Source organism: Mustela putorius, unplaced genomic scaffold (genome assembly GCF_011764305.1).
Source record: "Mustela putorius furo isolate JIRA1106 unplaced genomic scaffold, ASM1176430v1.1 tig00000129_pilon_pilon_pilon, whole genome shotgun sequence".
Classification (NCBI taxonomy): domain Eukaryota; kingdom Metazoa; phylum Chordata; class Mammalia; order Carnivora; family Mustelidae; genus Mustela; species Mustela putorius.
This window is the reverse complement of record NW_025421290.1, coordinates 11646826-11671066: the sequence shown is the minus strand read 5'-3', so window position 1 is coordinate 11671066 and position 24241 is coordinate 11646826. Positions and strand designations below refer to the sequence as shown.

The 24241-nt window shown below is 37.2% G+C and overlaps 1 protein-coding gene across 2 annotated transcripts; it reads right to left on the bottom strand.

Moving 5' to 3' along the window:
* Window positions 1-747: 747 nt before the first annotated feature.
* Window positions 748-23589, bottom strand: NAA30 (N-alpha-acetyltransferase 30, NatC catalytic subunit). 2 transcript variants are annotated; one of them, XM_045069874.1, is made up of 5 exons: window positions 23469-23589; window positions 22429-23197; window positions 17084-17207; window positions 15005-15060; window positions 748-4210 (listed from the first exon to the last, which is right to left on the bottom strand). In XM_045069874.1, exons 2-5 carry the CDS (start codon window positions 23194-23196, stop codon window positions 4073-4075), a joined length of 1086 nt encoding a protein of 361 aa, XP_044925809.1. In that variant the 5' UTR covers window position 23197; window positions 23469-23589; the 3' UTR covers window positions 748-4072. The 2 variants fall into 2 exon arrangements, with proteins under 2 accessions (XP_044925809.1, XP_044925811.1); XM_045069876.1 differs by having other exon boundaries at window positions 22651-23197.
* Between the last annotated feature and the right edge of the window lie 652 nt (window positions 23590-24241).

Below are 24241 nucleotides of genomic sequence, written 5' to 3'. Positions count from 1 at the left end.
TTTAAAAATATCACTGTATCTCTGGGCTACAGATTAATAGTGATCTCTGTTCATAGGTGTCAAAGGATGCTATCAAATTTCTGATCATTATTTAGACAATTTATGAGTTATTCAGGAGGTCCACGTAAGATTCAAGTAAAACATGAACTCAGACATTTTTACTAACCATAAAAGAACAAAGTATTCAACAAAGTGAATACTGCATGGATGATGAAAGTAATTTAGTACTCATATTTAAAACATCTCTTTCTTCCACTAACATCCCATAAATCTTTAAATATAAAAGCATACATAACTACCATTTAAAGTTTCTCACAAGAATAAGGTAAATAGGCCAAATATTGCTCTACTTTACTTTTACTTTGGTGTCTTAACAAGGGGGTTAAAAACATTACTTAAATACAAACAAAAAGGTAGTAAATTAAAAGAATGATGGTCTTAGGAATAAATTGCTATGGGACAAGGACAAAAAAACAAGTTTTGGTTTTACACATGCAAAAAAAAATGCTCTCATTTGTATTGATATCTGATATCTGAGTTGACTGAATACTTTTAGGAAAATCAAACTCATGTTATTTTTGAATTTACTTTGTCAGAACACAAAGCAGATAATAATTATATATTACTTCTTCCAAATAGTTCTTGGATCGGAGGCAGGAAGTGGGGAACTGAATGGATTGGTTGGGTTTTTTTTTCTTAGTAGGTAAAAGCAGAACAACTCAATCATAAAATGCACACAGCTGTATCTAAAAGAAAAATGCAAACACAACTTAACCAACTTTATTTGACTGCATCTTATTTAGACAGCTTGCACATTTCAAATCCCATTAAATCTCTCTCTCCAAAAGGATATGGGACAATAGAAGAAAATTATGCAGCAATATCCAGTCATCAAACAGCAGTCCAATATTTTGAGATACACGTGATATTTTATAGATACTCAACTCATATCTGACGTCAATATAATTTATGGTTATGTTTTTACAAACCTGAAAGCCCTGTAACATTATAGCACTCATTTTAGTGATGTCATGGTGCACTAAAAAGTAACTCTGATGCACTACCAATTTGCTTTTATCTATGCTCCTGGAAAGTGATGAACTTCATGATTTTTAGACACCATAATAAATATACACATCCAGTCTTATACATGTCAGCCAATACCATAACACAGGGCAAGGTAAAATTAAAACATGTGACAAACAAACTTCTTTACATAGATTTGTCGAGCAAGTAGGGAGGGTAATTTGGGGAAGAGGCAGAAAATATTAAAACCAATTTTTCAATAGTAATTTTTTCTTTTTTTAAATTTTGCTGGCTTCAACTTCAAAAACTACTGTCTGGTTTCTGATCTGTGGACTTCTCGAGTAATTTCATCCTAATATAAGGGAAATTACAATCAGCCCACACATCAAAAATGATAGTATAGTATACCCGTTAGCTTCTTCAATACTAACATATATAGCTTCATGGTAGCATGTATAAAAATGTTCAGCAGTACCAACTGCCAAACCAGTGTCAGTGGATAGTACAGTCAGTCTTAAAGAGGCAGCACCCCGTTAAAAGAAAGTTGCACCAATTTTGCTCAGCTTTAGCCAAGTGAACTCACACTATCGATTTAAATGGGATTGTTTTAAGATTATATAAGAAAAATGAAAGCCCACTACCAAGAAGTAAATCAATGTATGATGCTACTGCAACTGGAACGGAGACTTAGTTTTGATGCTGGGTTATCATGCTAGACATTAAAATTTTAGTCCACTTAAGTAAACCATTTTTGCATAACCAAAGAAAGACATAAGGAAGACATTTATATTCAACATACACCAACTGAATAATACAGCAACGATCTGACTTTTTAGCCACATGTTAAGGTCATGTTTACAAACACCCAGGCAGTGCAGCAAAACATGGTCAATTCTAGGGGAAAAGGTCAGCAGAGATGGTTTCACTGACAATGTGCCAAAGACACAATGGCTGAAATGAAAATCTAGCATGTATCTATTTTAGAACTGTCCCCATTAGTGAGTCAATCAACTGTATGTTCATCAACTATCATTACTCATGAATCACCACGTAAAACATAAAGTGGTGAGATAAAATTTGATAACTCTTTTAGCTCAGTTCCCTCCATATTAAAAATAACAGAAGCATCACTATGACTGGCATTACTCTAAAGGCTAGAGCTCAAATGACATTTGAGCAAAGACATACTCAAAATCGTCAGCTGGAAAGCTGTGTATTGTGTGATCATCACATTTTAAATGTAATCAGTACTCTGCCCATTAAACTTTCAAGAGCAACATAAAATGGAAAGAAATATTTGTCTTTAAAAAGAAGGATAAATGATCCCACCAGCAGGAAGATTTTATTTTTACCAAATCGGTGTACCACTATTTTGAAAGTATTTAATACCATGTTCACTTTCAAGACACTACACTGAGCAAGGAGCAGCTTTCCTTTAAAAAAAAAAAAATAAAATAAAAAAGGCAACAAACTTTCCTGAAAGGGGGCTTTTACCAACTGTTAATGGAGGTAGGGTTTTTAAAAAATACAGTAATTATAGCCATAAAATAAAATTCAAACCAAATCCTAGAGCAGAAGTAAAGCATATCCAAATTGAAGAAACAACAACACAGAATCCTACAAAACATTTTTCACAGAGCATCCATCTTTTTTTTTTTTTTTAAATGGGTACCTAGGTTTTCCAGTTAAATTATCCATCACATATTTCCTGACTCAACTGAAAGCAATTAACTTCAAAATTTGTTACACTGAACAGATCGGCCAAAATACAATGTAAATGAACATGGTGATAACTATTAACGAAAACCCATAGGACTCATTCCAAAAATTTTTTTTTACAATTTTCCCTTTTGGTTTTCTGAGAACTAAGCAAAGCTTCCCCAAGAATTTGCTCAAATAAGTGAAAAGAAAAGAAAATCGGTTTAAAATGGATACAATGCACCTTGAAATTTATTTCCAAGACCAAGAACCAAAGTTAAGCATATTAAGAAACAGAAGCAATGTGAAATCCAAATCAAGTGGGAAAAAAAGTTCCAACTGCTTTGTAAAAGCTGTTCTTCACAGCTTAGTGATAATTTTGATTAAATAAAATCATACCAATTTACATTAATTTTCTATTCTTTTCCAAAAATTCCCTCACTCTCAAAAAAAAAAAAAAAAGTGCATCCAAAAACCCAGCAATTCCCGGCTCCATCAACTTTTCTCATCCCTTTTGAGTCATTTCTCAAAGATTTTCCAAGTAGATTCAACTTCTTACTGTAAGGAAAAAAGGGACTTTACAGTAAACCACTCTGTCACTCACCTGGAAAAAAGTATCCAAATTATAAAAATCTGAAATAATTTATTATCAAATTTAGAATTTAAATAAAAACAAAAGTTTGCTTGCAAAGGCCTTAAAGAAAAGGAAAAGATAGCATGCATTCAAAAACTAGAGATGAAGACAAATATACTTATCTACACAGGCACTGGCAGACGCAATTTAATTGTTATCTTTACTCATTGTAAGACACACCCAACCCTACATAACATTTTTTTCATTCACTAATCACTGAGGTACCAATATTCAAGAATGGAAAATTTAATATTGAAAAAATAAAACCTAAAATTGAAGCTTTTCCCCCACCCCCTTCAGAAAACTATGGCAGGTTTCATGTGAAATGTTAGTATACTTAGATTTTTACAATCTTACATTGGCTTTTTTAAGGAACAAAAATCATGTTCCACTTACTGGTTCTGTGACAAAATGATCACTGTGTAAATGACATTGTCAGCAGACTTTGCAAATAAACAAACAAATCTTGGCTATCAACTGGCACATCTTGCTGGTACCAAAAGAACTCTTTAAGTTTAAAACAATCTCTTTTAATTCAGAACAAATGCGCCATGCCAAAGTGCAACAAATATTGTGCGACACTCAATGAGACACTGACAGATAAGAGCTGCATGGAAATTACTAAATCCACCTGCAAAGCAATTCTGTACAAATTGCATTGCATGCAAAGGTCGATTCTGTGTGGTTGGAAAGTTGTTCCTTGATGTCAGTTTCTCAACGCAGCCACAATTTAAGTCGCAGTGCATCAACTCCATTTAAATAGTATCTGAACAGCCTCTTATCTCGAACAAAACCAAGATTTTCATAAAGTTTCAAAGCAGACTTATTTGTTATTTCTGTTTCCAAAACAACCTGCAAAAAAAAAAAGAGGAAACTGAGTTGCAATTTTATATATTTGAAATTAATTTTATAATTTCATAATGTGACAAATCACATATAAAGTAAACATCTTAAGTATTTTTTTTTAAGATTTTTTTTTTTTTTAAAGATTTTATTTATTTATTTGACAGAGAGAGATCACAAGTAGGCAGAGAGGCAAGCAGAGAGAGAGGGAGAAGCAGGCTCCCTTGCCGAGCAGAAAGCCCAATGTGGGGCTCGATCCCAGGAACCTGAGATCATGACCTGGGCCAAAGGCAGAGGCTTAACCCACTGAGCCACCCAGGCGCCCAAACATTTTTAAGTATTTAAGAAAAACATACTGTATCGGTTTTAAATTGATGGTGAAACAAATGTTAAAGAAAAAAAACCCAGAAAAATAGTCACTGAAACTGTGATAGCAATTTTCTCTTGGGGCAAGGAGAGGTAGGAATGTGAACATTTCCTGTTCTATTGATTTTTTGTGATGTTTGGAAGTTTTAGCAATGAGAATATATGTTCTGTACTAAACAAAGATGAATTATTTCCCTGTGGAAAAAAACAGCATGACAAAAAGATGAAGAAAAAAAAAATCAACAATAAAAACTTGGAAGAAAAAGGACCAGTACTTGAAACTATTTGAATTGACCTCCGACGCCTATATTTTCATTAATTTGTCATCATTTATCCTGGTAACAACTACCATTTAATCTAGAGTCTACACCAGAATTTGCAAATTATAGCCCTTGGGCCAAATGTGAAAATAAAGTTTTATTGGAACACAACCAATGCCCATTTGTTTACGTGCTATCTAGGACTGCTCTCTCAATACAAGAAGCAGAGCCTAACAGCTGCACCAGAGATCTATAGTCTGCAATGTCTAAAATATTTATTATCTGACTCTCTGTTTAGATCAAAGGTACCCCAAAATTAGTTAACAGGAGGGTTTGTTAAAATAGATTGCTGACACCCCTGAGTATATTTGGGGTGGAGCCCAAGAATCTGTATTTTAAAAACTGCTACTTGATGCTGATGCTGCTAGTTGGGAGACTACAGTCTGCAAATAAATGACGACATATTATGGACACTAACACTTAACAGAAGAACACATAAAGTATTAACTTCTGAGTCTTTTTTAGAATGGCCCTGACAATGAATAAGTGACATTTTTTGATATTCTGATTTCCTTTTTTTGTTTTTACCTTCCTCTACCAATATATATCCTCTATCCCATCCTCCTACCTTTTAGATGCACAGCTCTATTTGCCTTTCTATTGTTTCTCAACCTACCTCATTGAGAATTACCAAACAGTGAGCTACAGCTACTACTAGAACTACTACTACAAAACCTAAGGTATTTGAAGTGGGACAAAAAAGAGCAAAGTATAATTAAAGAAAGGCCCAAGTGAAGCCTATGAGACTTTCTATTCTATCTCAAGCTATCAAAACATTTGACAAGATTTCAAATGGATATAAAATAATAGGGAAAAGAATATACCTCAACTCATCCTCTGCAATAGTGAACTCATGATCAACTCCTCCTCCACAATTCTGTATCTTAGTAACAAGATCTCCATCCTAACAATGCCTCAAACCTGAAACCAAGAGTCATTGTTGAAATAATTTTTTCCCTCTCTATGCCCTGCTACAAACATCCAAGCACAAGTATTGCAATTTTCTCTCTTAAATCTCTCCTATCAACCCTTTTCTTTCTCTCCCTGATACCATTCTAGTCCAAGCTCCCAGAACACTGAAATTCTAAGATCCGTCTAACTCAAAAGTCTTCCATACTCTTGTTAACTCCCTGCTTAAAACCATCTGTTGACTCCTTTTTGTCCTCAAGATAATGTCCACAATCTAAAAGCAATATAAAGAAACCTAAAAGGCCCATCAAAATAATGGCCTTTACCTACCCTACCAACTTCACTTTAGGTCCCTCCAGCCCCCTGCCTGTGCTCTTTCAGCTCTCCATGATCAACACTGAACTTTCAGTTTCTGGAACCCACCGTGATCTTTCCCACCTTAAACCTTTCACACACGTTGTTTTCCTGTCTGGAAGGATGCTTTTCCTGTCCTCCTCGCTTTTGTTGTTAGTTTGTCCCTTCCAGACTGGGCGAAGTCTTCTTTTGTATTACCCCAACAGCACTCTGCACCATTCCTTATCCAACTACATTCTCATTCAACATTTAATGAGTGTGACAGCTCTCCTAGGTGATGAGCCTAAGAAGGGCAGGGATCATGTGTACCTCCTTCACAGCCGTTTCCTATGTACCTAACATACTGGCTAACACAGAGAAGGCTCTTAAATGTTTATAAATTATATACATCCTACATACCTTTCATTATATTACATATATTACATAAACATTAGACAAATGAAAGTTTTATCAAACTTTTAAATGACCAAAGTACTGAAAGAAAAAACATCATATTAAAGCAACTGCCTATATAATTTACTCATTAAAGTAAATCACTTGCTAAATATGAACTTTTAAGAGGTCTAAAAACAAGTAATGAATAAATCAGGAGCAAGAGAAAATATTACTAAGGAACACTTAAATAAATGTTGTACAACAAATAAATTGGTTTAAGAATAAAAGTCCCCCCAAACTACCAGAACTCCTACAGCAATTCAATAATGTGGCAGGATACAAAATCAATGTACAAAAATCAGTTGCTTTCTTATACACTAACAATGAAAATATAGAAAGGGAAATTAGAGAATCGATTCAATTGACTATAGCACCAAGAATCGTAAGATACCTGGGAATAAAACTAACCAAAGAGGTAAAGGATCTATACTTGGGGAACTAAAGAACACTCCCTGAAGAAATTGAAGAAGATGCAAAAAGATGGAAGAGCATTCCATGCTCATGGAATTGGAAGAGTAAACATTGTTACAATGTCTATACTGCCTAAAGCAATCTATATTTTCAATGCCATCCCAATCAAAATTCCACTGGCATTTTTCAAAGAGCTCTTTGAAAATCCTAAAATTTGTGTGGAACCAGAAGGGACCCCGAATTGCTAAGGAAATGTTGAAAAGGAAAAACAAAACTGGGGGCATGACATTGCCTAATTTCAAGCTTTACTACAAAGCTGTGATCACCAAGACAGCATAGTACTGGCATAAAAGCAGACACATAGACCAGTGGAACAGAGAACAGAGCCCAGATATGGACCCACAACTCTATGGTCAAATAATCTTTGACAAAACAGGAAAAAATATACAGTGTTTTGAAAAAAGTCTCTTTAATAAATGGTGCTTTAATAAAAATTGGACAGCAATGTATAAACAAATGAAACTTGACCATTCTCTTAAACCATACACAAAGAAAAACTCAAAATGGATGAAACATCTCAACATAAAGCAGGAATCTATCAAAATCCTAGAGGAGAACATAGGCAGTAACCTCTTCGACATTAGCCACAGCAACTTCTTTCAAGACATGTCTCCAAAGGCAAAGGAAACAAAACCAAAAATGAACTTTCGGGACTTCATCAAAATCAAAAGTTTCTCCACAGCAAAGGAAACGGTCAAAAAAACAAAGAGGCAACCCACAGAATGGGAGAAGATATTCGCAAATGACACTACAAAGGGCTGATATCCAAGATCTATAAAGAACTCCTCAAACTTAACACACACAAAACATATTATCATGTCAAAAAATGGGCAGAAGACATGAACAGACACTTCCCCAAAGAAGACAAACAAATGGCTAACAGACACATGAAAAAATGTTCATCATCATTAGCCATCAGAGATTAAAATCAAAATCACATTGAGATACCACCTTACACCAATTAGAATGACCAAAATTAACAAGACAGTAAACAAGAAGAGCTGGAGAGGATGTGGGGAAAGGGGAACCTTCTTACACTGTTGGTGGGAATGCAAGTTGGGGCAGCCACTTTGGAACAGTGTGGAGATTCCTTAAGAAATTAAAAATAGAGCTACCCTATGACCTGGCAATTGCACTACTGGGTATTTACACCAAAGATACAGATGTAGTGAAAAGAAGGGCCATATGTACCCCAATGTTCATAGCAGCAGTGGCCGCAATTGCCAAACTCTGGAAAGAACCAAGATACCCTTCAACAGATGAATAGATAAAGATCTGGTTCATATATACAATGTAATATTATGCCTCCATCAGAAAGGATGAATACCCAACTTTTTTATCAACATAAATGAGACGGGAAGAGATTATGCTGAGTGAAATAAGTCAAGCAGAGAGAGTCAATTATCATATGGTTTCGCTTAACTTGTGGAGCATAAAGAATAACAGAGGACATTGGGAGATAGGAGAGAAGTGAGTTGGAGGAAATCGGATTGGGGAGACAAACCATGAGGGGCTGTGGACTCTGAAAAACAAACTGAGGGTTTTGGAGGGGAGAAGGGCAGAGGGTTGGGTGAGCCTGGTGGTGGGTATTATGGAGGGCACGTATTGCATGGAACACTGGGTGAGGTGCATAAACAATGAATTTTGGAACACTGAAACAAAATCAAATCAAATTTTTAAAAAAAAGTGAAAGTCAACAGGGGCGCCTGGGTGGCTCAGTGCGTTAAGCGTCTGCCTTTGGCTCAGGTCATGATCTCAGGGTCTTGGGATCCAGCCCCGCATGGGGCTCTCTGCTCAGTGGGAGCCTGCTTCCCTTTCTCTCTCTGCCTGCCTCTCTGCCTAGTTGTGATCTGTCAAATAAATAAACAAAATCTTAAAAAAAAAAAAGAAGAACAAGAACAAGAACAAGAAAAGTCAACAATTTTTCCCAGCTCTTAAAAATATGGAATTTATTTTTTAGTAATGTATGTCATCTTCCAGTACGAAAGATCACTACAATCTGATCAATACAGGTTTTTAATTTTGAACAATTCTCTTGGGTAACTCCTAGAATTCTGTTTTAGGCCACCACCTAATTAGAGCTAAAATGTGTCAAAACAATTATCATGCGGGGTGCCTGGGTGGCTCAGTGGGTTAAGCCGCTGCCTTTGGCTCAGGTCATGATCTCGGGGTCCTGGGATCGAGTCCCGCATCGGGCTCTCTGCTCAGCAGGGGGTCTGCTTCCCTCTCTCTCTTTCTCTGCCTGCCTCTCCATCTACTTGTGATTTCTCTCTGTCAAATAAATAAATAAAATCTTAAAAAAAAAAAAAAAAATTATCATGTGAAGCAATAAAGGTACAACACCACAAAACTTGGAACTTGATTTCACAGAAAAAGGAGTGAAAGTTTTTTTAAGTTATTATTTATTGAAGGCTTACTAAATGCTTTGTAAGGGATTTTACATGTATTATGTCATTTTACATGCATTTGTCATTACATTATTTTCAGAATAGCCCTATGAAACAGATATGATTTTCTCCAATCTACAAAAGAATGAAACTCAAGGCCACCAGTACTGCAGAAACAGACCAGACTGCAAATCTGAACTAAAACTTAATAGTACCCACTCTTCTGTGCCTCCCCCGCTGATTGTTTCCCAGAGTAAAACAAGGCAGCAAATGGGAGATCTAACCTACTTAAGACACAATGAAGCGAATCTAAGTCTATGTTTGTTAATATTTGGCAACTGAAAATAGTCAAGACACATCTGAAGCTTATTATGGCTACATAAATATACACATAAGGTGTGGTAAAGAGCTGTATTCATGTTTGTTGGCATGCTAACAGATTAGTGAAATACAGCCCAATTACACAGAAATGGAATTACACAAAGGGCTAACCTTAGTTTAAATGAAAAGATTCTCTCAGTACTCACATTCTCTAAACAAAGAGATCATCTGACAAAACAAAATGTCAAAAAAAAGTAACTACTTTTTAATACTTAATCACTCAAATTCTTATAAACACATTAAAAGAGAATCCCGGCTTATAGTGAACTCAGTATAAAACTACTCTTTCAGTCCACATCATGGGAGTATTACATAGGAAGACAAAGGATAATGAGGCTACTTTGGTCCCAAAGAAATTTGCCAAAGTAGAATTCTACTTAACAGAAAAAGGATTACTGTGAAGTTCCACGGACTCTCTTAGCAACAAACCATTGTCAGGATAAGCCAAACTATTACAGTTTTGAAAGACTTTTTTAATATCGTAGGCTGGAACTGCTGGAGGGAGGGCAAGCTGTTCACTGCTAGAACCTAAGCACTAGCCTATGGTCTGGAACCTCACAGACCTTCCATCAATACTACTGAATACTACTATTGCTTTTTTTTTTTTTTTTTTAAGATTTTATTTATTTGACAGAGAGAGACACAAAGAGAGAGGGAACATAAGCAGGGGGAATGAGAGAGGGAGAAGCAGGCTTCCCGCTGAGCAGGGAGCCCGATGTGGGCCTCGATCCCAGGACCCTGGGATCATGACCTGAGCCAAAGGCAGACACTTAACAACTAAGCCACCCAGGCAGCCGATAACTATTGCTTTTCATAACATTCCTTTAAGATCAGAATTACGATCATATGGCACAAAGAAACTATAACCCAGGACTCTCATAAGCAGTTCTTTAATCAGGACAAACTATTCAACCAAAAGTTCTTACAGCTTAAAGATCTCCATTTCATTCTGTTCTTTACCAAGCAGCCTCTGTCTGATAGCCAAAATATGTTTCCAGTGAAACTAAAACATTCAACATGTAACTGTTAAACATAAAAGGCTTAAAAGTCATCTTTGTACAATACCAAAAAATCATAAAAATATGAGATGTATTTGCACCTATCAAGATATTACATGCATTTTATTAATATGTAACAGATTTATTATTGGTTATAAGAAATTAGGCCACTGTTGGTAGGAATGTAAACTGGTACAGCTATCACTGAAATAGTTATGGAGGTTCCTTAAAAAATTAAAAATAGAACTACTATATGATCCAGCAATCCTACATTCCAGAACACTTTTTCATGCTGTTTGTATTTTCTTACTATTTCCTCTACTGTAAGACACAAACCCAAGATGCTTGTTCTAGAAGCCACTACATGTTTGGCAGCCAGAGCTGCCAAGTAACCAAGTTAAAGCAAGGTCAGCAATAAGGGTAATGCATTTCTCATTCATGAAGCAACAAATCCACTTGTTTCTTCTTTTGATGTTGTAACTTTACAGACAGCTCATATATACAGAAAATGAAAAAGATATTAGTTATGCTGTTTAACATGGCTAATTCTGACATAAAAAGTTAGGAAAGTCATAGTAAGGCAAAATGAAGATAAATAGTAGATCCAGAGAGTATTTCATTATTATTCAAACAAAAACATCATCTACATTTCAACTCTGTGATTACTCATTTTGGTTTAATATATTGTGAATTTATCATAAAAATGAAAAGAGCTACCAAGAACAATAAAACACGACTCAAGGTCTCAAATTCTACAAACAGAACAGGAAGGAAAAACTGACAGGATGTGCATGGTAAGGCTTCAGAGAGATTTCCAAATGTAACTCTCTACAGGTGCAGAAAATTTAAAATGTCTCTAAGAATTAAAAAAAATATATAGCAGTACAATCTAAGTGGTAGAAAATGTAATTTAAATCCCTCCTCAAATCTCTTTCCAATAATTTGCTGAAATTTCTTAACACCTTAAGGGAAAAGAAGGTTGACTTAATTTAATAAAAGTAAAATCATATGTCGGTTACTTTATAATTGGTTACTATATTCTTAGAAATTAAAATTTCAGTTTTCCTCAAAACAATGAATTATATATAAGACTGTTTTTACACATGATTTTGTTTTTACCAAAAGGTATTTTAACAACTGATAAACTCTGAGGAGATTTTTTGTTTTTTTTTTTTTTAAATCTTACTATGTACAAAATAAGTAAGATGACTGCCATTCCTAGAAAGCTTACAGAAAGTTCTGAAGCAAAGACAAGGTAATAATTCAAAATTCAAAAGTGCATTAAAAAAAGAGGTACAGATATAATGTTGCAAGCACTGACTTAATCAATCAACAAATACTTAAGAACCATTGTACTCTATCATAAATGCCACACTAAGTACAAAAACACAGCAGTAAACAGGAAGAGGAATCTCTGCTCTCCTTAGCAGCTAAGGCACAGACTGAACAGCAAAGTAAATTTTTCAAAAACAGAAGCCAAGAAAACCACAGAAGCCACACAAATGATTCTGTCCAGAAGGATTAAGGAAAACTTAAAAAAGTTATTGATATTTATTTTGGATCTTAAAGACAGAGAAGTAGTTTAATAAAAAGAGGAGAATCAAGAAGCTACTAGGTCTAGCAAAAATATCAGTGAGAAAATAGTTACACTGGGGTCGAGGGGGAAGAAACCAAACCAAAATGGAATGAAATGGTAATAAAAGGAAATGGAACCAACAAAGACAACAATTAACTATCAAAAATTAGAAGGGAAAAAGGGATAGAATTGTGCCTTATATAGTCTAAAACACAAGGAAAGGGAGAAGGAAAGCCTTATAAAGAGTAATCAAAGGTTCTAATCCCTTCATAGAGAATAACTTATCTGAACAATGTGGGACACAGACAATTTTTATTTTTATTTTTATTTTTTTTTTTAAAGATTTTATTTATTTATTTGACAAAGATCACAAGTAGGCAGACAGGCAGGCAGAGAGAGAGAGAGAGAGAGAGAGGGAGAGAGGAGGAAGCAGGCTCCCTGCTGAGCAGAGAGCTGAATGTGGGGCTGGATCCCAGGACCCTGGGATCATGACCCGAGCTGAAGGCAGAGGCTTTAACCCACTGAGCCACCCAGGTGCCCCCAGACAATTTTTTTAAACACAGCAGAGTTCTCTAATTCGGAGGCAGAGTTATTCAAACTGCAAAAACATCATACAAAAGAAATAAGCTTATGGAACTATCATTTCAGACTAAGATTAGTTAAAATTCTTTTCTTCAAAAGTAAGGAAAGTAAATCAGAATTAGATTTTTAGGCCCACAATGAAAAGAGTATTTCTACCATAAAATGTGTCACTAATTTAGGGTCTAACTTTGAGACTAAAATGATAGAAGTCAAATCTCTCTATCAATCCCCAGAACTTTCAAAGGAAAACCAATATTATTTAAACATTTGTTCAGTTAAGGTAAAGCACACTACCCTGTCTCACAGGTAGTGACTAGGCTAACTCACAGAAGGTATAACACCATTACGGAACACAATACGCCCTTGTACACCCCCCCTCTTCACTGGAAACCACTCTTTTCAGTAGCAGTAGAGGATTAAAACATGGTCTTATCAACCCAAAGATTTCTCCAAACAGTTCAGCAACTTTTAGGAAGCTTGACTTCTCCTGATGAACTAACCAGTGTGGCTATGGTCCAAACATAGAGACTTACACCCATCAATATATACAATCCAATCCTCTTCTGCAAATTTTAGTTACCAGCCATTTAAATGATCAGTGTCACTGCATCTTTTACTTTGTGACATTATATTAAAAGTTGTGAACGATATAAGCTCCTTCACTATGTGTGAATTATCTCATCTGAAATAACGTTGAATATCTTGAAATGCCAGGATGATTTCTTCTATGCTGCCCAACATGCCTGAAGGCCTTCTCATAAAACCACCATTTAGTGTGATCTGTCAGAATACGAACTAATGTAAACAAGAAACGTGAGACTACTCTATGGTAAAGCTCTGTATTCCAACATGGAAACATGTTTGTGACATATTGTTAAATTAAAAAAAAAATTGCAGAATAATAATTATGGCTTCATTTGTGTAAAGAAAAAGTATTACACAGCTTAGATGTGTACTTCGAAATAGGAGGATACATGATCTGATGAACAGTAGCTGTAAGTGGAAAGAAGAATGAAGAGCTGCAGAGCGTGAGGACAGTGAATAAAGGAACTCTGTACCCCCAAATCACACATCATACTTAATGACTGTATACATTTTGTACAGGGAAAAAAAAAAAAAAACCTTAAAAAAAAGTAATCAAAACAAGTTGTAGTCTTTTGAGGAAAAAAACCTAATTTCAACTATTTTGAGAACTTTCTAAAGCATGGTTACACTCCAATAATAAAGATAATTGTCACCTGTACTGTTCATAAAATTATTAGCACAATATAACCTTGTTCCTTCTCAGTCACCACGCCTATATTAAAAACATTTATACTTCTCTAGTTTATACTTATTTCCTTCCACATTATGACAGTAAATCTTAACATTCCCAACCATTACCATGAATTATGGAGCACTCACAATGTACAGAGCACAGTGCTCTAGGAAACAAAGAAATTATAGCCGTGGTTAGGCTGTACAAACAAGGTAAAGAGAAGACACTCTTAGGCTAATGTACAGAGAGGTCTACATTTAAAAAGTGGTTGTCTTTTTTTCTCCTCAGCCTTCTCATTATTTAATGCTGAGAGATTTTTTTCAAACATGGAATGGAATGTCTTGCATATGAGCTGACAGTTGGCACACAGTTTAAAAAAAAAATGTTATTTAGAGAGAAACTAAGGCTAGTATGGAAGGAAATTGCGTAAAATTAGTAATAACAGCTACCTTATATGACTTTAACTGATAACAAATCCTCTGAACACCAATTCTTCTGAATATCAATTATTTACTGAAAATGTCTAAGATTTCACCTTTACATTTTGACAAAGAGCAAATTTCAGCTCTCATTATCATCTTAAAATTTGTTCTAGGTCAAAATTCATGTGGTTTTAAAAGGAATATAATTTTTACCATAAGCGACAATTATATAATTATAGTTTGCAATGAAATTTGCAGTAAAATTTATTATGAGATATTTATTAAAAAAAAAAAAAAACTGGTAGAATACCAGTTTAAGGTTTTAAACATTTAGAAAGACTTACCTCATCACAGTCTCCTTCAACCATGGCATATATAGCTTTCTTAACCAAGTTAGTACCTAGAATATAGATATGAGTATTAATGAAGGAAAATTTAGTTTCTTAAAGATACCTAAATTATCATATTCATAAGCACAGAAATATCAAATGCTACTTCTACCTTGAATGCACATACACACAATCTTAAGTGAGAAAAAAATTTAAACTGAGAGGCCAAGAGAACCTACACATAGCAATGTAAGTTTCCTTTTAAAAGACCTATCTCTGTCTCAACGTGTCACTTCCTGTGTTTTATCTGGTAATTGCCATGCTGAGGTACAAAATATGGCCTCATTAGGTTTAAATATGTGGTATGGTTTTGTTGTAAACTTAAAGCAGATTTGCCCTAATGTGAATTACTAACCTGCTTTTAAAATTAAATCAAGTGATTCATTCAAAATTTAAAAAAAAAAAAAAAAAAAGACCTATCTCTGTGTGTATCCTTTTTTCTTAGGTGTAATTACTTGCTCAAAGAAGGAGTTTGTGCTGTTCTGTTTAAAAGTAAGAGAAAAAGGGAAAAAGAAAAAGGCAAGATATAGTATGGCCAGAGCAACCCAGGAAACCCTTGAACTAGCCAGAAGTTACTACTAGACTCTTGAGCTAATTTTGCCAAAAATCACACCAGAAACTGCTGGGATGCAGACTGGGCCCAAAATACTGGTTGATTCCTACAAACCCTATAGGGAGCCTGAGCTACTGAAGTCCAGCATTCCCAAATGACGCCAGTATTCTCTGTAAATGTCTCGCAAAATGCATCCTAGTTTAGGGTCAGATGCATTTGGCTCGTAAGAGGGAAAACAACTGCCAACTCTGATTTTAAGAAATCCAAATTCTGTAAGGAATCTCTTAATTTCCCAACCATGCACATGAGGAAGAACATATTGCATGAGCCAAACAAAATGTCTATGGGCTAGCAAACAGCCCTCAAGCCACCAGGGTCTGCCCTGAGAACTAGCCAGACAATTGCTTATCATTTGCCATGAGCCCTTATCAGCTCTTTTTAATGTGCCAAAAATGCAAACTTGGCTTATATAACAAGTCCAATCCATTAAAATCCTTAGTAGTAAAATCTAACCTCTAGTTAAGAAAGGTTGGTTAAACCAAATGTATTAAGTCTACCTATTCATAATGATTTTTACTGACATCTCAAATTAATGTGAAACAGTCTTAAATTGGACAGTAACACTCGTATTAAAAAAAAAAAAAAACCACAAGTGACAAAAAACTACTAGTAATTAAATACTGGTATAGGCATTAAATCTTTCACAAATACTTACTTAGCTTTACTAGATCCCAGAATTTGACATGGTCAGACAAGTGTTTGATCCCCATCCTCAACAAAGAGCCAGTGGGTCCTAGACACTAGGACAATGGCTCTTAACCAGGCTTACATCAGTCACCTGGGGAAGCTCCAGCCCACCTTCTAACAGGACAAACAAGATTCTCAGGAGGAGGGACCTACACATTTGCCTTTCAACCACCCAAATGATTCTAATGACCATTATAAATCACAAGAGTAAGATTAACTGAAAATGCCAGGAAAAGCAGACCCAAGAAAGAGATGGAATTGGGAATACTAAGAAAGCATTCTTTCCCCCAGTCCTCCCTGAACTGCCAGTATGTTTGAGGACTAGTACTAGCATTAATACTAAACAATGGTAACAATTTCTCCATAATTTTGCCTTGAGGTCCACTTAACACAGGTATAGACAGCTCCTAGAGGGCTGTTATCCATGCCCCAATGATGCTACTGAAAACTGCAGTATACAGTATAAACGAAGAATTTTGAATATGATCAAAAGAAATGTTTGGAGGTAAAAACTGATCACCTGTTACTTGCCAGAAAGATAATTTCTCAAAACATTAATAAAGAAACAACTCATTTTAAGAACATTTTTAAAATATTTTGAAATAAAAACAACCGTAATTTCCTTCTCTTACCTTCTTTCTCATTCCTACATATTTACATATAAATCTTTTGCTTTAAAAAACAAAAATGAAAATAACTTATGCATTCATTTAGTGACATAGTATTTTCCTTACCAATGCCATTTCTCCTGTATTTGGAATCCACGGCTAACATGGCTATATAACCTCTGCGGAACATCTTTTTGTGCATATCCAACTTGCAAACGATGGCACCTACACATTCCTCCCCTACCATGGCCTTAAAAATAAACAAACAGTTATGAAGAATACATTGCCATCAGGTACGGCACAATTACCCAGGGAAACAGCAACCAACCATTGGCCACACTTTTGAGGAAGGAGAGATAAGAATTCTAGTAATAGCAATCACTTAAGTTTCAGAAATCTCAATTCCAGAAGTCCTTTAAATGTTCCAGTTTTAAAATCATTCAACATTGTTCAACATTGTTTAGGGTATGCTTATGCTTCTTACCAAACCCTAGGGGGAAAAGAAGCAAGATTCCCACAAAGCAAATATTCAAGTACCTTAAAAGAGGTGCTTATAATTATTTGCAATAAAGACCTACATGTTTAAGATTTGGGAAGGAGGAAATATGTGAAAGTAATTTTTTTAAGAAAATTCTTTAGGAAATGGTAAAGTATTGTAGACTTGCGTATCAAAGTACTGTAAATTTATCTCAATTCTAAAAAAGTTCTGCTGAAAGAAAAATATAAGACATATCTATAAATGAACAGTAGAGTTAGATTCTGACCAGAAGAAAAAAAGGTAATGATTTTCAGAAAAAAGACTTTTTTTTAAGGTATTCTTTGGATCCTGTCCAAGGTGTTTTTTCAGTGAAGGACTATGAAAAGTAGATATACGATGGTTTCATTTTTAGGGCACTCCTGACAGTATCATTATCATAAAGCTCAGAGAATATCCAGAGCTTAAAATCAGAGCTTCATATTAAAGCAAAAGCTTTAATATAATTTTATAGTTATTTTAACAAAAATGTATGTCTTTCCAGAGTGTTAAAGGTTACATATTGAATAACTGCTAATCATCCCCCATTTTCATTAAGATTTCCAGTGTTACCATTAAAAATGTTTTTCAAAAGTTCCTTCACTCATGAAAAGTTCTAGTGATACTGTATTCTGGTAAATATCAACAGGGATATAGCTCCAATTATTTAATAACATGTCAGCTTGCTAGAAATAGGTGTTTGCTATAAGAAGCACTCATTAAAAAACAGGAAAACTTCAAATTATCTCTTAATAAAATTAAATTTTCAGAAGAAACTATTTCAACAACAAAAACCAGGAATTGGGTTAAAAAATTGAAAAGACCAGTTTATACTTAACTTAAACTTAATTTTGATGTGACATTTTTCAGTTCATCATTCTGTAATATGATTAAAAAGTCCTTTTTTAATTGTGGAAAATCCTATAGGCAAGGTAATTCTAATCCATTTCACACAAATCTGAACTGGGTCAGAAAAATTCTCTTGAAGGGCTCTTAAACTGAACAATCCACACTAATTCATTCCTGTTTTATCACACAATCCAATAAACCTCTAAAATTTCTATTTCCATTTTCATTCACAATAAATCAATCTGGTTTTATCAAAATTCTTTTGAAAACTAAAATTTCTTCCTGAAATAAGACCTGAAAAATACACAAAAATTGGCTGGCTGAACAACTCTTAACAGCATTTTTCTGATTTGAAAGTAACTCACCTAAAATATATGTTTATGCGGTTGTGTATGTGTGTACATGTTTTACACATTAAATGGTACATTAAAAAGCTTTTTGACCTGATAAGCTAAGGAAAATGGAAACCTATATAAATCTATGACACAAAACTGTAGGACAGCTACACGTCAGTTAGTAAACCATCCAAAAGAAGCTTCTTCAAAATCAGAACCACTAGAAACAATACCATTGGACAATACTTTGAAATTGGATAGGAATTTCAAACAAATCTTTGTCCTTTGACCAAGGAAGTAAGAGGAAAACAAGTATTATACCACTTCACACTTAGACTAGATTGACTTATTCCTAATTAAGAGTATGAAGGAACAAAGATCAGGTACAAAATCAGTAAAAAAGATAAAAGCCCAATATATAATATGCCTGTTACTAATAAGATATTGATAGTAAGGAAGTTCTATTTTTTTTCTGATAAATTACTGGTTATACACTTAAAAGAATCACTAAACTAGGGACACCTCGGTGGCTCAGTTGGTTAAGCATCTGCCCTCGAATGAAGTCATAATCCCAGGATTCTGGGATCCAGTCCCACATTGGACTTCCTGCTCAGTGGGGAGCCTGCTTCTCCCTCTGCTTGCCTCTCCCTCTGCCTGTTGCTCCCCCTGTTGTGCTGTCTCTCTCTCTGACAAATAAATAAATAAAACCTTAAAAAAAAAAAAAAGAATCACTAAACTGGGGAACGAGTGGGCGGATCAGTCGGTTAAGCATCTGCCTTCAGCTCAGGTCATGTTCCCAGGGTCCTGGGATCCAGTGCCACATCTGTGCTCCTTGCTCAGTGGGAAGCCTGCTGCTCCCCTTGCTTGCACACACTCTCTGACAAATAAATAAAGGCAATCTTAAAAAAAAAAAAAATAAGTAATTGATAAACTGCTTGTCAGTTTTTCTAAATAAAAGCTCTGCACATATATTTGGAACTCTTACTATCAAATGTGTTCTTTTTTCAAGGATGGAAACTGAAAAATTCCTGGCAAGATTAAGACTGAACTCTACAAGGCCAAATGCTTGTTAATCTATAAAACTTGAAAAATGTAAGTTGTGTGAAATAGAAATTCCCAAATTCCAGAATGCCATACATGAGAAAACAGAGGAAGCCATGAAGTTAAATTTAGAATAAACAGACTATAATACATCACTGGTAGTAAGCTTAAGATGTTCAAAAAGGCACCAACAGCTCAAAAAAGGTAGAGATAAATTAGTTAAGACTAGAGTAACTAACAATGTCCCATTTGTCTGGTACTCTACTTTCACACTTTTTACAATTATTAGGAAGAATCATAAGAAACCATCATTTTTGTTAGTCAGATAAGGTCAAGTATTGGCAATTTTCTAAGGTTCAACCTCCTACACTCCATTTGATCCATTACAGGTTATATGAAAATCAGAAACATTTTGAAGGTTTTCAATCTCTTCAGATTATTCATGTTTGCAAGGACAAGAGTCCCTTGATGAGGCATAACTTGGTAACACAATGATCTTCACTGAATAGGTCAATAATATGTAACTTTTCAGGTTCTTGCTTATTTCCATATTGAGAGGTCAGGTAAAGTTCTAGCTTTACCTCTCAGGCACTAAATACTTGAAGCTTTATTTACTTTTTTAAAAAATTTTGTTTTTATGTAATCTCTATACCCAACCTGGGGCTCGAATTCACAAACATGAGATCAAGAGTGGCACGTTCTACTGACTGAGCCAGCCAGGCACCCCTAACTATCTGAAGATTTAAGCATTTTAAGTCATTTTGGTCCTTAATTTTTTTTTTTCCATTAAAAAAGGTGAAGTTGAGCTAGGTTATATTTAAGATTCTTTACAGTTCTAACATGATATGACTTAAAATAAATATACACACTTATATTTGTTTTAAGTTAGTTCTTATAGGAAATTCAAAAACTGGGGAACATAAAGGCCCCAATTCTAAATGGCTTCTGATTAACTACTATTTTATGTTCAATACCTCCAGATATGTATTTGCACTAGTAAATCTTAGATGTCAACCACCTGTACATATCTCAATTTCCAGATATTCAGAATTTAATGTTAAGTAAATTGGCTATTAAAGAGCTAAAGTACAAATTAGCTGATGAATTGGAAGGAGTCTATGAAATATCAAAATTAAAATTTACTAAGTTTATCAGAGTCTAAAATGGCAGACAAATTGAGAAAGGCCAAGGTAGTATCAGAACCCAACGCTGCCTAAATACTATATATACAACTGTTTTCTGTACATGAAATACATATTTGAAATACATATTTCAATTTAAGGTGTGACTCAATTTTATGCTTTTGTGGGTAAACTTACAATTAAATCAATCATAAATTTTTAGCAATTACATTGGCATTTAATATCACATGTAGAATAGTGCTATAAAATCACTTTCCCATGTTCACTGGCATAGGCATGGCTAAGAACTCCTATTTTGATAGAGTGGTTAGAGTCCTGGAAGAGCAGTTTTGTAGACTATATGATAGTTCCCACAATTTAAATAAACATACTACATTGAAGTTTAGTAGACTGAACATAGAAAATAGCAGAACCCCTACCATTATCTACAATACTGGAGCTATATTTTCAGATTATCAACATATGGAATAAAAAAGATGGATTTCTAAAGCACTGTCAAAATGTCTTGCAGGGATTTGCTAAGTGCAACTAAGTCAATGCTAAAACAGTAAACAACAGTAGTGCTTCTCCCTTTACACACCATAAAATACTTCTTAAAAGCATGTTGCTTTTCCTCAGAGAAAGTCAATGGAAACAAAATGCTTGTGAGGACACAAATATAATGCATATACCCTCAGTTAATATTTAAGTGGAAGGTTTCATACAGACTAAAACTGGTCAATATTACTGGGAAGAAACTACTGGTACTGCCAGTACTACATAAATTTTTTAAAAAATACAACTATTCAGCTTACTTCATAGCCAGATCTTTTTTGTTTACACATAAGTAAAAAAAAAATTTGTCAACTATACTTCACAGAAGCCAGTGTTACTACTAGCATTTAGGTATATCTATGACCATTTTCTTAAAGAAAAAAATTAGATTAGTAACAATTTCACACTTAAGTTTCCTACATTCCAAAAAGGCATTTTGTTCAAGTTTCAGGAGTCTTTCAGCGACCAAAAGTGTTAGTAGCGCCTTCTACAATCTAGCACTAGAAAACAGGCTGGCTACAACTGTTAATTCTCCTGTTGAAGTAAAAGGAAACAATTTCCATAATTACAGAAAACGCTTGTAAGATTTAATTCTCCAATGTGGCCACAGCAAGTTTACTGACAATCAGGTTCACCAAAACATGTTTATGCATACACTCTTCCCTGATTACGGCTGCAATTGAGAGATTAATAAAGCCTGTATCCGAACAGAACCATGTTCAAATTAAATAATTGCAAAGTGCTTTGAGGACGAGGGAAGGTAATTAAAGACGGTTAAACATGATTATAAGCTAATATAAACAGGATCCAAGACCCCCAACATGCATCACACAGGCTTGTTGCATTTACATTATCAAGTTCAGCCAGATGAAGACGTCTTACCTTCAGAACACTTTCATTAAACAACTAGTAGTGTGCACACGCACTTTACATCATGTAACGTACTACGAAACGCAGGAGTATACATCCACTGCCACTCTCAGCCCTCACACTCCCTGCCCTGCACGGCCTGGATCTCTCTGCTGGGTTCACCCTCTTTGCATTCCATCCACTTACCAAGAAGCACAGCTGTGGCCAGTTGTGGATAAAATATCTATAGGTATAAATGGAGTAGGGTTCAGACAGATCTTTGGTGATCAGTCTCATGATATCGGGCATTTGTAGCTCGGATTCATATCGGACATAACGTATCGTCCGATCCTCCCCAGGCTCAACCTCCCTGCCTGAGGGGCTTCTTAAACTGCAGCCGGCGGTCAGGGATGAAGACAGCAGCCGCACCTGCTCGTCTTCCTCCTCCTCCTCCTGCTCCGTGCCCTCCGCCAGTCCATTGCGGGCCGCCGCAGGATCGCTCGCCGCCACTGCCTCTGCCGGGCTGGGGAGCGCAGTTCTTCCATTACTGGGGAGGCAGTGAGGGGGACTCTCGCCCGAGTGTACCCCAGCTCCTTTTGTTGCAGTCGCTCTGGGCCCCCCGTCGGGGGTGGCCGTGGTCGTGGCCGTGTCGGCCACGCTCAAAACCTTGCTCTTGAGGGAGGCGGCCGCCCGGAGGTGCCGCAGTTCGGGGCTGATCAATCCGTTGAGCTGCTGCTGCTCCTGCGGCGGCTGAGGGCAGCGGAGGCACGGATGCCCCTTGGCCGCCGCCGTCGCCTCGCCGCCCGCCGGGCTCCTGCCGCCGCCGCCTTCGTGCTCCTCGTCGTCCTCCTCGTCCTCGCTGCAGCAGGCGAGGGCGGCCCCCGCCGGGAAGGGACAGCGGGGCTCGGCCGCCGCCGAGGCCGGAGGTGCTGGTGGTGGGAGGAGGCTGCTAGGCCCAGGCGGTACCTCCGCCATCCTAGAAGCGACACAGACCGAGAGGGGAGGCCATGAGACCCGGCGGACTAGCGCGCAGCAGAGGGGGCGGCGGGCGGGGGGGCGGCGGTGAAGGTGGGGGGGGGGGAACAAAGGCAGAAACCGTCCCTCACGGAGCAGCCCCCCAATTCCGCGCCTCCCCCCCCGCTCTTCAGCGCCGCCCAGCTGTTCAGCCGGCCACCGTCCCCGTCCGCCCGCACCCATCGCTGGCCCTGTCACCCGCGGCCCCTCCCTGTCCCTTCCTCGCGGCTCACCCCGCACAGGTCCCCGCCGCCACTGCCGCCACTCCTCTTCCTCCTCAGCCGCCGCCGCCGCCGCCGCCGCCTTCGCCGCCGCGGCCGCCTCCACCGCCGCCAAGGTTCACACTCAGCCGCCGTCGCCGTAAAGCGCCTCGGCTGTTACCCCGGGTAAAGTTTCCTAGGCCTGGCTTTACGACACTTCCCTGCCTGCCGGCTGCCGGGGCCAAGGGAAAGGGGCGTGGAGGGAGGTGACCTGTGGAGGGGCGGGGACGAAGGTGTCTCTTGTGGGCTCTGGGGGGAGGCCGAGTGCTAATGGGTGGGGCTGTAGGGCGGGGAAGTTGCTCAGGGCTTCAGAGTCTCCGGCTCCCGCCCCACTGTCCTCGGCTTTGGAACTCCTCCGCGGGCGGAGGTTAAGACGCTGGGCGGGGGGAGAGATGGGCAGGCCGGCCGTCCACCGAGCTGCCGCGAAGCCTGCGGGCTGGTGGCCTGCCGACCTGAAAGCACACGAGTTCCCTAAAACTGCTCCTCCTCAGCTGTACTACGTTTGCCCTGACCCGGGGAAGGGCAAGGGAGGAAGGCAGAGGGGAGAGGGCGGTTACCTGAGTCCCTTAAAAATGGAGCAAAACGGGAGAAAATCGAAAGAGAAAGGCTGTTAAAAGCTGTTAAAAACTGGTTGTTTGCAGTGTGAGTTAAGTTTGATTAGTCGACCCTTTTGAGACAAGACAAGCTGGACAGGTGGTCCTTTTCCTCTCCCCTTACCCCCTTCACCCCACCCAGGAATTTGGAGG